We start from the raw sequence: 13,944 nt of genomic DNA, 5'->3' as shown, positions 1-13,944 counted from the left end.
CCTGCAGCAGGTCAACACGACACCGCGCCGCTGACGCCACGGAAACGGGGCGGCACAGGAAGTTCTGGTTCTGATCCAGCAGCTGGAGTCTGGAAAAGGTCACGCTTTGTTTTTGTTCTCCCATCCTCAGCTGGAGGAAACTACATTACCCAGAATTCAGCTGCATTCATTCAGTTTCCCCAACAACAAAAAAATCTTTAAAATGAAACAAAAACCATTAAAAGAAAATTTGATTGGAAGAATTTTATTTAATTATTTTATCACATTATTAAGGAAACAAAAAAAACCCTGAGCGCAGAAACTAAGAGGGTCGGCCAAGTCAGGAGCAGCTACAAGTCCAGCAGAGAGAGAGAGAGAGTGTGTGTGTGTGTGTGTGTGTGTGTGTGTGTGTGTGTGTGTGTGTGTGTGTGTGTGTGTGTGTGTGTGTGTGGCTACAGGTTGGGGTTAACCACTCCAGATCCTTGACACTCGATGATGTACGTGACGCCGCTGCTCAGCTCGTCTTCGCTCTTTGTTATTGTAAACTTCGCCTGCAGACACAACAGGAACAGGGAGAATTTAAGTTTCAAAATAAATGCCTATTTAAGTTTATTTTTACTGTAATTATAAAGCAACTCCAGGAGAAAGAATGATTTCTGGAGACATTTGGAGGAAATGTTTCTACCATCCTCACAGGGAAGTACGGTAGTGGCAGCATCATGTGGGGAGATTTAAACTCAAATCACAAATCACTCTTCTTCTCCAGTCACTCTTATAAAGCTCTAAAGAGGACTCTGACTGAAGACTGCTGCTTTATGACAGATTTATGATGTCAGGCTAACGGCTCAATATCCCCCAGTAAATCATCACTGCTAATCCTCCTCCTTTGCTTTTGCCACTTCTCTTTGAATCTCTGATAGAAGAGATGGTTTGAACATCCTCCCTCTCTCAACTCATAGTTCAGGAATTATTTCATTTTTTCAGATGCTGAACTGCGGCTCCAGGTTATAAGGACAATCCCTTGTTGCCACAGTTACGTATCATAACTATCTGAATGTAAAAGTGAGAGCAGAACTTCTTGGCATCGATAACCAGAGGAAATAACTGAAAACAGCAAGTAGTTGACATGTTCACATTTCAGTGAGCGAATGATTAAGAATCTGTGATTTATTACTTTTAGAAACTAAAACGCCTGTTTTTGGGGTCAGACTGGAATCATTCCTCACTGACTCGCCTCCAGCTCTGATCTGGTCTCGGGTTTCTCAGTGCTGCCCCCTGCTGTCTGACCTGAGTGAGCTGCTCTGCGATGTGGATGGCCGTCTGCGTGTGCAGCGTCACGGCGCCGGTCCGGATCCTAGACGTTCCCTTCGCCAGCGCCATGAAGATGATGAGCTGAGGAGGAGGAAGGGTCAGTGACATCATCATGATCATCATCATCCTCACGGCGTGCCGCAGCCTCACCTGGTCCTGCAGGAACTCGTCCACGCAGCCGTTGTGTCTGAGGTTTCTCAGCAGCATCTCTGCAGCTTCTATCCCCACTTTATCTGCGTAAACACCTGAAACAACGGGTCAGAGGTCACAAGGGGCAAAACCTGGAACCTGATTGGTTGACTTTATTCTTGTAATAAGACTTATTTCCTTAACATGGTCCTAAATATTTTGTCATGGTCACATAACTATTATTACAAAAATAGTATCCCAGCTGTAATATTTTATTGTAGAGTTGACCTAAATTCAATGTCCAAATAAATAAAAGATTTAAACAAACTTCAAAAAAACAAGATGGCTGCCCTGGGAGTTCTGACATCACTCTGAACTCTGGAGGAGTACATTGGTGAAAAAAATACAGATAAAAATATTAAATCAGCTCTGGCATGAAGTCAAGCTTTTCCTGATTGGTTTCCAGAGCGGTGCTGCCCCCTGCTGGTCATCAGTGACATAAACAAAGCAGTGCTGCCCCCTGCTGGTCATCCTCACCTTTCTTTCCCAGAGCCGATCCTGCGAACAGGCAGCCTGTGGATGACTCTGCAATGATTCTGAAACAGAGCAACCAATCAGAGAGCTGCTGGTGCTGTGACCTCAGCGGGTGGGCGGGGCTTACATGATGCCGTTGCCGTTCCCGCAGGCCTTGTCCTTCTCCTGCACCGCTTGGATGTTGATGTAAAGTTCTTTGATTTCCTTCCTGATGGTCCGAACGGCGGCGGCCGACATGTCTTTAGCCAGCTGCAGACAGGAACAGGAAGTGAGCCCAGACAGACAAAGCTAGCCAAAATAAAAGACTTAAAACAGCTGAGAGGGGCTTTTACTTTGAAGGGCAGGACTCCAGCCACGAAGGCTCTGCCGTGGATCTTCGTGATGTTTCCTCTGTCCATCATGGAGACGGGCTGCAGCTCCTTGAGCGGCTGGGCCGTCACCGCCACCTCCCCACCGCCTTTAGGGTAGTAGCCCCTGCAGCACAAACAGTCACCATGACAACCAACAGCCATGACAGCAAACAGCAGCCGGACGGCGGCAAAGTCAGCGGACAGACCTCATCCTGACGTCGCAGTCAAAATGGACGCCGAACTTCTCCACAACGGGCTTGAAGACCTGCAGGAGGAACCAGGATGTTTATGGAGAATTTACAGTTCTAAACTTTGAACATCCACCTTAAAGGTGAAGTTTGTAAGTTTTATTAAAAAAAACTTTTTACATATTTGTTGTAACTGTCCCCATGTTGTTACAGTTTGATATGAAACAGATAATCTGTGAAACTTCTGCTCCGAATGCTAACGAGAAACAACCAGTCAGACGCAGGAGGCGGAGCTTACTGCTGTCAATCACAATACTTAACATGAAACATGAGACAACTTTTTGTGTCAAGTGCACAGTCATTAGCACTAATAGTAACCGTTACACTGAATCAGTGCACACAATTTGTTTTAAAGTTAAAAATCTTCCTGCCTCAAATTAAATCCTGAAACACAATCGACAAAGAAAGTCACAAAATCTGTAATTTAGAAAATATAATTTCTGTGATTCTAACCGACCTAAAACAAGAATAGTTTATTCTGATTTCACATCTATTAAACAGAGAGAAAGTGAGTTTAATAGATGTATGAAAATATCTGGTTTCAGCTGTAAAAAACATTTTTTTACACAAATTTAAGCTTTTGCTCAATTGTTAGATTAAATCATGCACTTTATTAACACACTTTGCAGTTTGAACATCAAGCACTTTTTATATATAAATCAACTTTCCAAACCTTGAAGACAAAAGCAATCCAAATTCAATGATTTTCAAGGATTTCAAGCACCGATATGGACAACAGAATGGATCTTGTGTTGAGTGTACTGATATAAACAGGTTCTAACTGGACCTACTGGTCAGTATTTAACATAAACTGGTGAATCTTTCATTTTGGACGCTGCTGCAGTGACTCCAGCAGGGGGAGCAGTCAGCTCACCTTCACAGTGTAGTCGATCTGCGGGGCCATCTCTGCGTTGGTTCCTCCTTTCAGAAGGAGCTGCGAGGCGGCGTCGGCGTACAGCGCGCAGGGCAGGGCCGCCTGCAGCAGCAAACACACACTCCTGACAGAAAACACACACATTACAGAAACCGAGCCGCGTCGGATGGCCGGGCAGCGGCCGCCGGTGGCTCCTCACCCTGCGGTCTGCGTGTCAGCCGTGTGGTTCCCCGACCGGACCTTCCCTGGAGTCAGGCTGATGTCGGTGGAGCCGATGCTGGCCCCCTGCAGGCTGCCGGAGCACAGGTCCGAGACCAGCTGGAGGCCCGTCAGGTGCTGCGGCCTGAAACAGAAAATACAATAAAACGCAGCGTAAAAAGGGTTTGAACTGGGTAGAAATAAAAACACAGAGGAGGAAAAGTTGAAACTGAAATAAATACAAATAAATGGTTTGAACTGCTGAAAATACAAGCAAAGGTTCAAACCAAAAAATAACACGCAAGAATGAGTTAAAGTAAAATGTTGAAAGACGCAGGACTGCCTTAAAGTGATGAAAACATTCAGACAGAAAGGATTCAAACTGAAAAATAAAACATGCAGAAAAAACATTTCACACTGAAAAAACACATAAATGGTTCAAACTGGGAGAAAACACTGAGAAACTGACAAAAATAGGCATAAAGAAAGAGTTTACACTTCGGTCTGCACCGATTGCAGTTTTCTGGCCAATTACCAAGTTTAAAAAGCCGATTTTGGCTTTGGCCAATTCCATTTTTTATCTGAAATGTCACTAAAGCAAGAAAACTGAGTTGGTAGCAAAGTGGTGACTATCATTAACTGCAAACGTGCAGACATGACGTGGTGGGCGGGGCTAACAGTCTGAGACGACAGTGGCTCATGTTCCTGGGGAAGATCAGATCAGCTTCACGCGTAAATCACGCCGATCACCAAAATGAAGGAAACCGCCGCCGATAAACTGGCTGGTTGACAAATCGGTGCACCACTATATTTAACAGCTGAAAATACATAAAAGGGTTGAAACTAAAGATCACTGATTCGATATTGACTTGTATTGGTTCTGATATTGACAAGAAATCTAGATCAGATAGATCTAGACCTTTCAGATCCCTAAGAGCTCATCTATTCAGTCTAATTCTATTCTTTGTGCTGTGAGTGACATCATGCTTTATTCTTTATTTTACACTGTATTTAGAATGTTTAATTATATTTTCTGAACCATTTGAAAGAAGGTTTGTTGCATCTTATTTTTACATGTCTGAAAAATCTGTCAACCTGGTGTTTCTGTCAAATTCAGTTTGTTTATTATTTATTCTGCTTTGGCTGTTTCTCTCCTCCCTGCACTGACTGAACAAATTAAAATTGGTTTTCCATGTCTGACAAGCTTGTCAAGCTGTTGGTGTGTTGAAGTGAGCTGTACTACTGCAGGGTTGTTACTTTCGTTTATGTATTAGTTTGTTTTTTTGTGTGTTTGTTTTTTATACATTTTAAATTCAGTTGTTTTTCTGACAGTAGATCTCAGATATTAGAAGTGAAAAAAGTGGATTTGTGCATCTATAGAGTTAGTATGAAAGTAATAAATATTTAATGTTACATACCAGATTAAATTTTAAATTATTCTTAAAAATATATATTTTACTCTTGCAAATAAAACATATGAAAGTTTTTTCTTTAAAAAACAAATTGGAAAAATGTGTTGATGTCAACATTTGAATTTAGATAATAAAATATACAGATTATTTGTGTCCAAATAATCAAATATAGCTGTTAACCAATCCAAATGGCTGAACATTATTAATGAACAGAAAATGGCAATAAAGTGGAGTAATTTGGTTCCAGTTCTCATTGAAAGCAACATAATTTCAGGCTGATCTAAAAGCTGACAGTCCAGTTCTTACATCTCTGAGCTCAGTTGATGTTTAACACATTTTCCTGGAAGGAAGCAGCAGAGAAACCAGGGATGATGTGAAGGCTTTGTGGATAAAACACAAAGTCGCTCCTATTGGCTGGTTCACTGATGCTTCAGATGGTCATTAATATTCTTATTTATGGAGATTTTTGAATGAAGACTGGTCTGTGATCGGACATCCAGGAGCATTAAATCTGTTAAAAGTTTAAAATCATCAGAATGCATGTGAGAGTTACACATGTAACCTGAGCTGGGAACATTAGAGTTGATTGAACAGGTTTTGTTCTCCTAAAACTGACTGAAGCAACTTTAATGAATAGGCTAACGTTAGCCTGTTAGCCGCTAACCCACCTGAGCCCCGGGGTGCTCCTGCCTGCCCGGATCTTGATGATCTTTATGGCGGAGCCTGTGATGCAGCTGAGCGCCGCCGAGACTCTGAGAATCTGTCCGCCCTGAGGAGAACCGACAGCGGGGTGAGACAGAGCCGCAGCAGAGGCGCTGAGAGGCGGCTGCTAGCCGCTAGCTGCCCGTTAGCCTGTTATTATCAGCGCGGAGGAGGAACTCTGCGGCTTTCCCGTTGTTCTCTGCTAATTAAAGTCAATACTCACTCCCTCCATGACGCTGCCGTCTATCTCCACCGCCGCAGAATCCATTTCCATTCACTAAACTCCGCTTCAACTTTCTCTCTCGGTTGTCCTGCTCAGCTGCTGCCTGCAGTACTTTTCCAACTATTGCAGTCCGGCGGCATCAAACTGGAAACGCCGAACTCGCACTACTTCCGGTGACTGTCACAATAAAACGCAAATCGCTCGTACTACTTCCGCTATCTATCGAAGTAAAACAAAGCTGTTAATGAAGACACATTTTTAACTTTTTCAAAGGACTGATATATATGTAGATGTTGTGGACCACAAGACAGGCGCGTTCTCGACTACGAGAGAGGCGTGTTCTCCCACCTCGGTTCCGAGAGAGGCGTGTTCTCCCACCTCGGTTCCGACAGAGGCGTGTTCTCCGATCTCGGTTCCGAGAGAGGCGTGTTCTCCGATCTCGGTTCCGAGAGAGGCGTGTTCTCCGATCTCGGTTCCGAGAGAGGCGTGTTCTCCGATCTCGGTTCCGAGAGAGGCGTGTTCTCCGATCTCGGTTCCGAGAGAGGCGTGTTCTTCTCCGATCTCGGCTGTCGGCTCCGAGATACGGGAGGTGAAAAAGAAAGTAAGCACAAAAGTATGAACTCTGCTGAGCGGTGCGCAACAATGCGCCTCCACGGTGTTTGAGGCAAAGTGATGAACTGATCTGTGGTTTATGGTTTCAGACCAGCAGCAGCAGCAGCTTCAGAGCTGCTCTCAGTCGTTGCTTCCAGCAGCAGGAGGAGAATTGGAGATCGGAGCGTCTGATATGAAGCCAGTTCATGTAGCAATAACAAGTTAATTCTGCGAGAGGCCAGCATGTCACTGTTCTGGAGAAATGTCAGTTTCATACTGGAAAACTGTGACATTGAATTAAAACAGTACTCTGAAACATTTTTGTCATATTTGTGCGAATTTTCACAAGCATGTTGTCTGTAAACTTTTAACATTTGTGTTTTCAATATGTTCACATTTTTCAAGAGCACATTGCCAATGTGACAAATAATTAGTTTCACCTGTAAAGTGAAATGGATCCTTCTGTGTTCTGGTTGCCTGATCAGGTCCGGAGAGAAGTTGCTCTAAAAATATTACGACCAACTGAACAAGGACTGGATTTGACGCTTCCTCCATGATCGGTTACTGACGCGCTCCGAGGACAGCAACCTCAGAGCGCTCAACGAGGACAGCAACCTCAGAGCGCGCTCCTTCTGTGTTCTGGTTGCCTGATGTGTTGGCAGCACTGTAATGTGAAAGAAGCATCAATGTACAAAGCAGATTAATAAAAGACATTGTGTGACTAAAGAGTGTAATTGGAGCATACTGTAATCACACCACTGATATATAAAGTATATAATGCTAATATAACGTTCTAAATATATTTGAACTATAATTCAGTCACAATAAAAATAAATTTATCAATACCCCGCCGACACGTCCAGCTCGTTGAGGACTTGAACGCGCTTCTCTCGGATGGAGACGCACAACATGAAAACTTGTGGAAATCAGAGAGACAGCGGAGAGTTTTAAAGTTTCTGTTCAAGTTAGTTTACTGAATTCACAATGCATGTCATCTGGAGGAATTTTATAAATGAAACAAATCATTTCGATTCAGCCGTATATACCTCCCGCAGCGACTCCACCGAACCGCATTACAATGTGTCCCGGGCTCGGCGACTACAGCGAGCCCGGAATATGTGCATAACGCAGTAGAGGCGTTTTCTCCGACCTCGGCTCCGAGAGAGCGTCTTCTCTACCTCGGCTCCGAGAGCGCGTTTTCTCCGACCTCGGCTCCGTGAGAGCGTCTTCTCTACCTCGGCTCCGAGAGAGCGTGTTCTCCGACCTCGGCTGTCGGCTCCGAGATACGGGAGGTGAAAAAGAAAGTAAACACTAAAATATGAAAAACAGTATTCTGAAATATTTTTAACATTTGTGCGAATTTTCACAAGCATGTTGTCTGTAAACTTTTAACATTTGTGTTTTCAATATGTTCACATTTTTCTAGAGCACATTGCCAATGTGACAAATAATTAGTTTCACCTGTAAAGTGAAATGGATCCTTCTGTGTTCTGGTTGCCTGATCAGGTCCGGACAGAAGTTGCTCTAAAAATATTACGACCACCTGAACAAGGACTGGATTTGACGCTTCCTCCATGATCGGTTACTGACGCGCTCCGAGGACAGCAACCTCAGAGCGCTCAAGGAGGACAGCAACCTCAGAGCGCTCACCGAGGACAGCAACCTCAGAGCGCTCAAGGAGGACAGCAACCTCAGAGAGATCACCGAGGACAGCAACCTCAGAGCGCTCAAGGAGGACAGCAACCTCAGAGCGCTCAAGGAGGACAGCAACCTCAGAGAGATCACAGAGGACAGCAACCTCAGAGCGCTCAAGGAGGACAGCAACCTCAGAGCGCTCAAGGAGGACAGCAACCTCAGAGCGCTCAAGGAGGACAGCAACCTCAGAGAGATCACAGAGGACAGCAACCTCAGAGCGCTCAACGAGGACAGCAACCTCAGAGCGCGCTCCTTCTGTGTTCTGGTTGCCTGATGTGTTGGCAGCACTGTAATGTGAAAGAAGCATCAATGTACAAAGCAGATTAATAAAAGACATTGTGTGACTAAAGAGTGTAATTGGAGCATACTGTAATCACACCACTGATATATAAAGTATATAATGCTAATATAACGTTCTAAATATATTTTAACTATAATTCAGTCACAATAAAGAGAAATTTATCAATACCCGCCGACACGTCCAGCTCGTTGAGGACTTGAACGCGCTTCTCTCGGATGGAGACGCACAACATGAAAACTTGTGGAAATCAGAGAGACAGCGGAGAGTTTTAAAGTTTCTGTTCAAGTTAGTTTACTGAATTCACAATGCATGTCATCTGGAGGAATTTTATAAATGAAACAAATCATTTCGATTCAGCCGTATATACCTCCCGCAGCGACTCCATCGAACCGCATTAAAATGTGTCCCGGGCTCGGCGACTACAGCGAGCCCGGAATATGTGCATAACGCAGTAGAGGCGTTTTCTCCGACCTCGGCTCCGAGAGCGTTTTCTCCGACCTCGGCTCCGTGAGAGCGTCTTCTCTATCTCGGCTCCGAGAGAGCGTGTTCTCCGACCTCGGCTCCGACAGAGCGTCTTCTCTACCTCGGCTCCGAGAGAGCGTCTTCTCTACCTCGGCTCCGAGAGAGCGTCTTCTCTACCTCGGCTCCGAGAGAGCGTCTTCTCTACCTCGGCTCCGAGAGAGCGTCTTCTCTATCTCGGCTCCGAGAGAGCGTGTTCTCCGACCTCGGCTCCGACAGAGCGTCTTCTCTATCTCGGCTCAGAGAGAGCGTGTTCTCCGACCTCGGCTCCGACAGAGCGTCTCTACCTCGGCTCCGAGAGAGCGTCTTCTCTACCTCGGCTCCGAGAGAGCGTCTTCTCTACCTCGGCTCCGAGAGAGCGTCTTCTCTACCTCGGCTCCGAGAGAGCGTCTTCTCTATCTCGGCTCCGAGAGAGCGTCTTCTCTATCTCGGCTCTGAGAGAGCGTCTTCTCTACCTCGGCTCCGAGAGAGCGTGTTCTCCGACCTCGGCTCCGACAGAGCGTCTTCTCTACCTCGGCTCTGAGAGAGCGTCTTCTCTACCTCGGCTCCGAGAGAGCGTCTTCTCCGACCTCGGCTGTCGGCTCCGAGATACGGGAGGTGAAAAAGAAAGTAAACACTAAAGTATGAAAAACAGTACTCTGAAATATTTTGTATTATTTGTGCGAATTTTCACAAGCATGTTGTCTGTAAACTTTTAACATTTGTGTTTTCAATATGTTCACATTTTTCTAGAGCACATTGCCAATGTGACAAATAATTAGTTTCACCTGTAAAGTGAAATGGATCCTTCTGTGTTCTGGTTGCCTGATCAGGTCCGGACAGAAGTTGCTCTAAAAATATTACGACCACCTGAACAAGGACTGGATTTGACGCTTCCTCCATGATCGGTTACTGACGCGCTCCGAGGACAGCAACCTCAGAGCGCTCACAGAGGACAGCAACCTCAGAGCGCGCACCGAGGACAGCAACCTCAGAGCGCTCACAGAGGACAGCAACCTCAGAGCGCGCTCCTTCTGTGTTCTGGTTGCCTGATGTGTTGGCAGCACTGTAATGTGAAAGAAGCATCAATGTACAAAGCAGATTAATAAAAGACATTGTGTGACTAAAGAGTGTAATTGGAGCATACTGTAATCACACCACTGATATATAAAGTATATAATGCTAATATAACGTTCTAAATATATTTGAACTATAATTCAGTCACAATAAAGAGAAATTTATCAATACCCCGCCGACACGTCCAGCTCGTTGAGGACTTGAACGCGCTTCTCTCGGATGGAGACGCACAACATGAAAACTTGTGGAAATCAGAGAGACAGCGGAGAGTTTTAAAGTTTCTGTTCAAGTTAGTTTACTGAATTCACAATGCATGTCATCTGGAGGAATTTTATAAATGAAACAAATCATTTCGATTCGGCCGTATATACCTCCCGCAGCGACTCTACCGAACCGCATTACAATGTGTCCCGGGCTCGGCGACTACAGCGAGCCCGGAATATGTGCATAACGCAGTAGAGGCGTTTTCTCCGACCTCGGCTCCGAGAGAGCGTGTTCTCCGACCTCGGCTGTCGGCTCCGAGATACGGGAGGTGAAAAAGAAAGTAAACACTAAAGTATGAAAAACAGTACTCTGAAATATTTTGTATCATTTGTGCGAATTTTCACAAGCATGTTGTCTGTAAACTTTTAACATTTGTGTTTTCAATATGTTCACATTTTTCTAGAGCACATTGCCAATGTGACAAATAATTAGTTTCACCTGTAAAGTGAAATGGATCCTTCTGTGTTCTGGTTGCCTGATCAGGTCCGGACAGAAGTTGCTCTAAAAATATTACGACCAACTGAACAAGGACTGGATTTGACGCTTCCTCCATGATCGGTTACTGACGCGCTCCGAGGACAGCAACCTCAGAGCGCTCACCGAGGACAGCAACCTCAGAGCGCGCACCGAGGACAGTAGCCTCAGAGCGCTCACAGAGGACAGCAACCTCAGAGCGCACAAGGAGGACAGCAACCTCAGAGCGCGCACCGAGGACAGCAACCTCAGAGCGCGCACCGAGGACAGCAACCTCACAGCGCTCAACGAGGACAGCAACCTCAGAGCGCGCACCGAGGACAGTAGCCTCAGAGCGCGCACCGAGGACAGCAACCTCACAGCGCTCAACGAGGACAGCAACCTCAGAGCGCGCTCCTTCTGTGTTCTGGTTGCCTGATGTGTTGGCAGCACTGTAATGTGAAAGAAGCATCAATGTACAAAGCAGATTAATAAAAGACATTGTGTGACTAAAGAGTGTAATTGGAGCATACTGTAATCACACCACTGATATATAAAGTATATAATGCTAATATAACGTTGTAAATATATTTTAACTATAATTCAGTCACAATAAAGAGAAATTTATCAATACCCCGCCGACACGTCCAGCTCGTTGAGGACTTGAACGCGCTTCTTTCGGATGGAGACGCACAACATGAAAACTTGTGGAAATCAGAGAGACAGCGCAGAGTTTTAAAGTTTCTGTTCAATTCAGTTTTCATGTGGGGCCATTCATAATGCATGTCAGGAATTTTATGCAATTGAAACAAATCATTTCGGCTCGGCCACAGAATGTTCGGCCACACAGTGCGTTAAGAGCAGTTGATTACTGAATTGTGGGTTTCCACCAGTTTCATTCACGTTCTTGGAGTTTGTGAAGCGAGCAGGTGGCGGAGTTTCAGTCCTGTGTGAGGGATGCCACGGTTCGGCCTGCTGGACTGAGATGCGTTTGAGAATAATCTTGTCAACATGTGTCAGTCTAGACTCTGGAGGCGGATTTCAGACCGCCTCCAGAATCTTGGAGTCCAGAGGCCGCTGCCGCTTCTGTGTCCGCTTCTGTGTTTTCTGGGAAATCCAGCTGCACATGGCCGCGAAACCTCTGCAGAGACAGCACCACGCCTCGTAGAGGTAGATCTCTGAGTTACACAGTCCCGGAATGTGCAGCGCCGGTCGGTGAGTCTCGTGGCAATTCAAATGTACTGCGAATCCAAAGATGGTGAACCTGCAGATTGGGCTTCTTGTCGCTGCATCGTCTCCGTTCATGGTTTAACAGTTTGGTTGCTGCTGCGTCAGGTGAGCTGATGTTAACGTTTGGTCGTAGTGATTCTTGCTGATGTGTTGTCTTTAATATCTCTCTTTTGCGCTCTGGCTCGTCGTTCGTAAAGTCACGGTGAACTCTGTTCCTCTTATAACATGGAGTCACGGGCTGCAGTCCGCAACTCTCCTTCTCCGTGCCATACACCGACTTTTTCCTTCGGTTTCATTGCAGGGTGAGCATCTGCCCTGTCCCCTCTCCCCGACGAACCACGGCGGGGCGATTTTGAGGGCGCGCTGAGCGGGCTCTGCAGCTCAACTTGTTCATTGCGCCCTTTCACATTTTAATATGTGTCGCTTTGCACCGGTAACAAGTGCTGCTCAGCGGTTTCTCAATTTTCAGACGAAACAATCGCTTTTGGATCTCCTCCTTAGTGTTACTTTTCTTTCTTTTTTATATTATTATTGTGTTTGTCATACACAATAATGACAAACACAATAACGGTTTACCGTCTTCTTGGAACATTGTAATATGTGAAATTAGTAACTACCAATAAGCCGCAACCTCAGATGACGGGGACCGAAATATCGCAAATCGTTTTCATCTTAGGGTGAGCAGCTCCCCTGTCTCCTCTACCCGACGAACAACGGTGGGACGGTTTTCACACAATTCCAAGCTGCGATGCTTCTCTTCCAACCTCTTCAGAGGGGGAAGAGAAAGGAGGGGCGACACATCAGGTCCGGACAGAAGTGCTGGTGGACTGGATTTGACGCTTCCTCCATGATTTGTTACTGACGCGCACCGAGGACAGCAACCTCACAGCGCTCAACGAGGACAGCAACCTCAGAGGCTCACCGAGGACAGCAACCTCAGAGCGCGCTCCTTCTGTTTCTGGTTGCCTGATGTGTTGGCAGCACTGTAATGTGAAAGAAGCATCAATGTACAAAGCAGATTAATAAAAGACATTGTGTGACTAAAGAGTGTAATTGGAGCATACTGTAATCACACTACTGATATATAAAGTATATAATGATAATATAACGTTCTAAATATATTTTAACTATAATTCAGTCACAATAAAGAGAAATTTATCAATACCCCGCCGACACGTCCAGCTCGTTGAGGACTTGAACGCGCTTCTTTCGGATGGAGACGCACAACATGAAAACTTGTGGAAATCAGAGAGACAGCGGAGAGTTTTAAAGTTTCTGTTCAAGTTAGTTTACTGAATTCACAATGCATGTCATCTGGAGGAATTTTATAAATGAAACAAATCATTTCGATTCAGCCGTATATACCTCCCGCAGCGACTCCACCGAACCGCATTACAATGTGTCCCGGGCTCGGCGACTACAGCGAGCCCGGAATATGTGCATAACGCAGTAGAGGCGTTTTCTCCGACCTCGGCTCCGAGAGAGCGTGTTCTCCGACCTCGGCTGTCGGCTCCGAGATACGGGAGGTGAAAAAGAAAGTAAACACTAAAGTATGAAAAACAGTACTCTGAAATATTTTGTAACATTTGTGCGAATTTTCACAAGCATGTTGTCTGTAAACTTTTAACATTTGTTTTCAATATGTTCACATTTTTCTAGAGCACATTGCCAATGTGACAAATAATTAGTTTCACCTGTAAAGTGAAATGGATCCTTCTGTGTTCTGGTTGCCTGATCAGGTCCGGACAGAAGTTGCTCTAAAAATATTACGACCACCTGAACAAGGACTGGATTTGACGCTTCCTCCATGATCGGTTACTGACGCGCTCCGAGGACAGCAACCTCAGAGCGCTCAAGGAGGACAGCAACCTCAGA

The 13,944-nt window shown here is 45.4% G+C and overlaps 1 protein-coding gene across 1 annotated transcript; it reads right to left on the bottom strand.

The window, feature by feature from the left end:
- Positions 1 to 234: 234 nt before the first annotated feature.
- Positions 235 to 6,242, bottom strand: rtca (RNA 3'-terminal phosphate cyclase). The gene is made up of 11 exons (XM_055043961.1): positions 5,961 to 6,242; positions 5,704 to 5,804; positions 3,625 to 3,768; positions 3,426 to 3,549; positions 2,510 to 2,568; positions 2,286 to 2,427; positions 2,081 to 2,202; positions 1,957 to 2,015; positions 1,441 to 1,535; positions 1,267 to 1,371; positions 235 to 530 (listed from the first exon to the last, which is right to left on the bottom strand). Exons 1-11 carry the CDS (start codon positions 6,009 to 6,011, stop codon positions 432 to 434), a joined length of 1,101 nt encoding a protein of 366 aa, XP_054899936.1. The 5' UTR covers positions 6,012 to 6,242; the 3' UTR covers positions 235 to 431.
- Positions 6,243 to 13,944: the final 7,702 nt, after the last annotated feature.

The sequence above is a fragment of the Poeciliopsis prolifica genome, unplaced genomic scaffold (assembly GCF_027474105.1).
Source record: "Poeciliopsis prolifica strain line A6 unplaced genomic scaffold, Auburn_PproV2 SCAFFOLD002, whole genome shotgun sequence".
NCBI lineage: Eukaryota > Metazoa > Chordata > Actinopteri > Cyprinodontiformes > Poeciliidae > Poeciliopsis > Poeciliopsis prolifica.
This window is presented reverse-complemented; position numbering and strand designations above follow the sequence as displayed.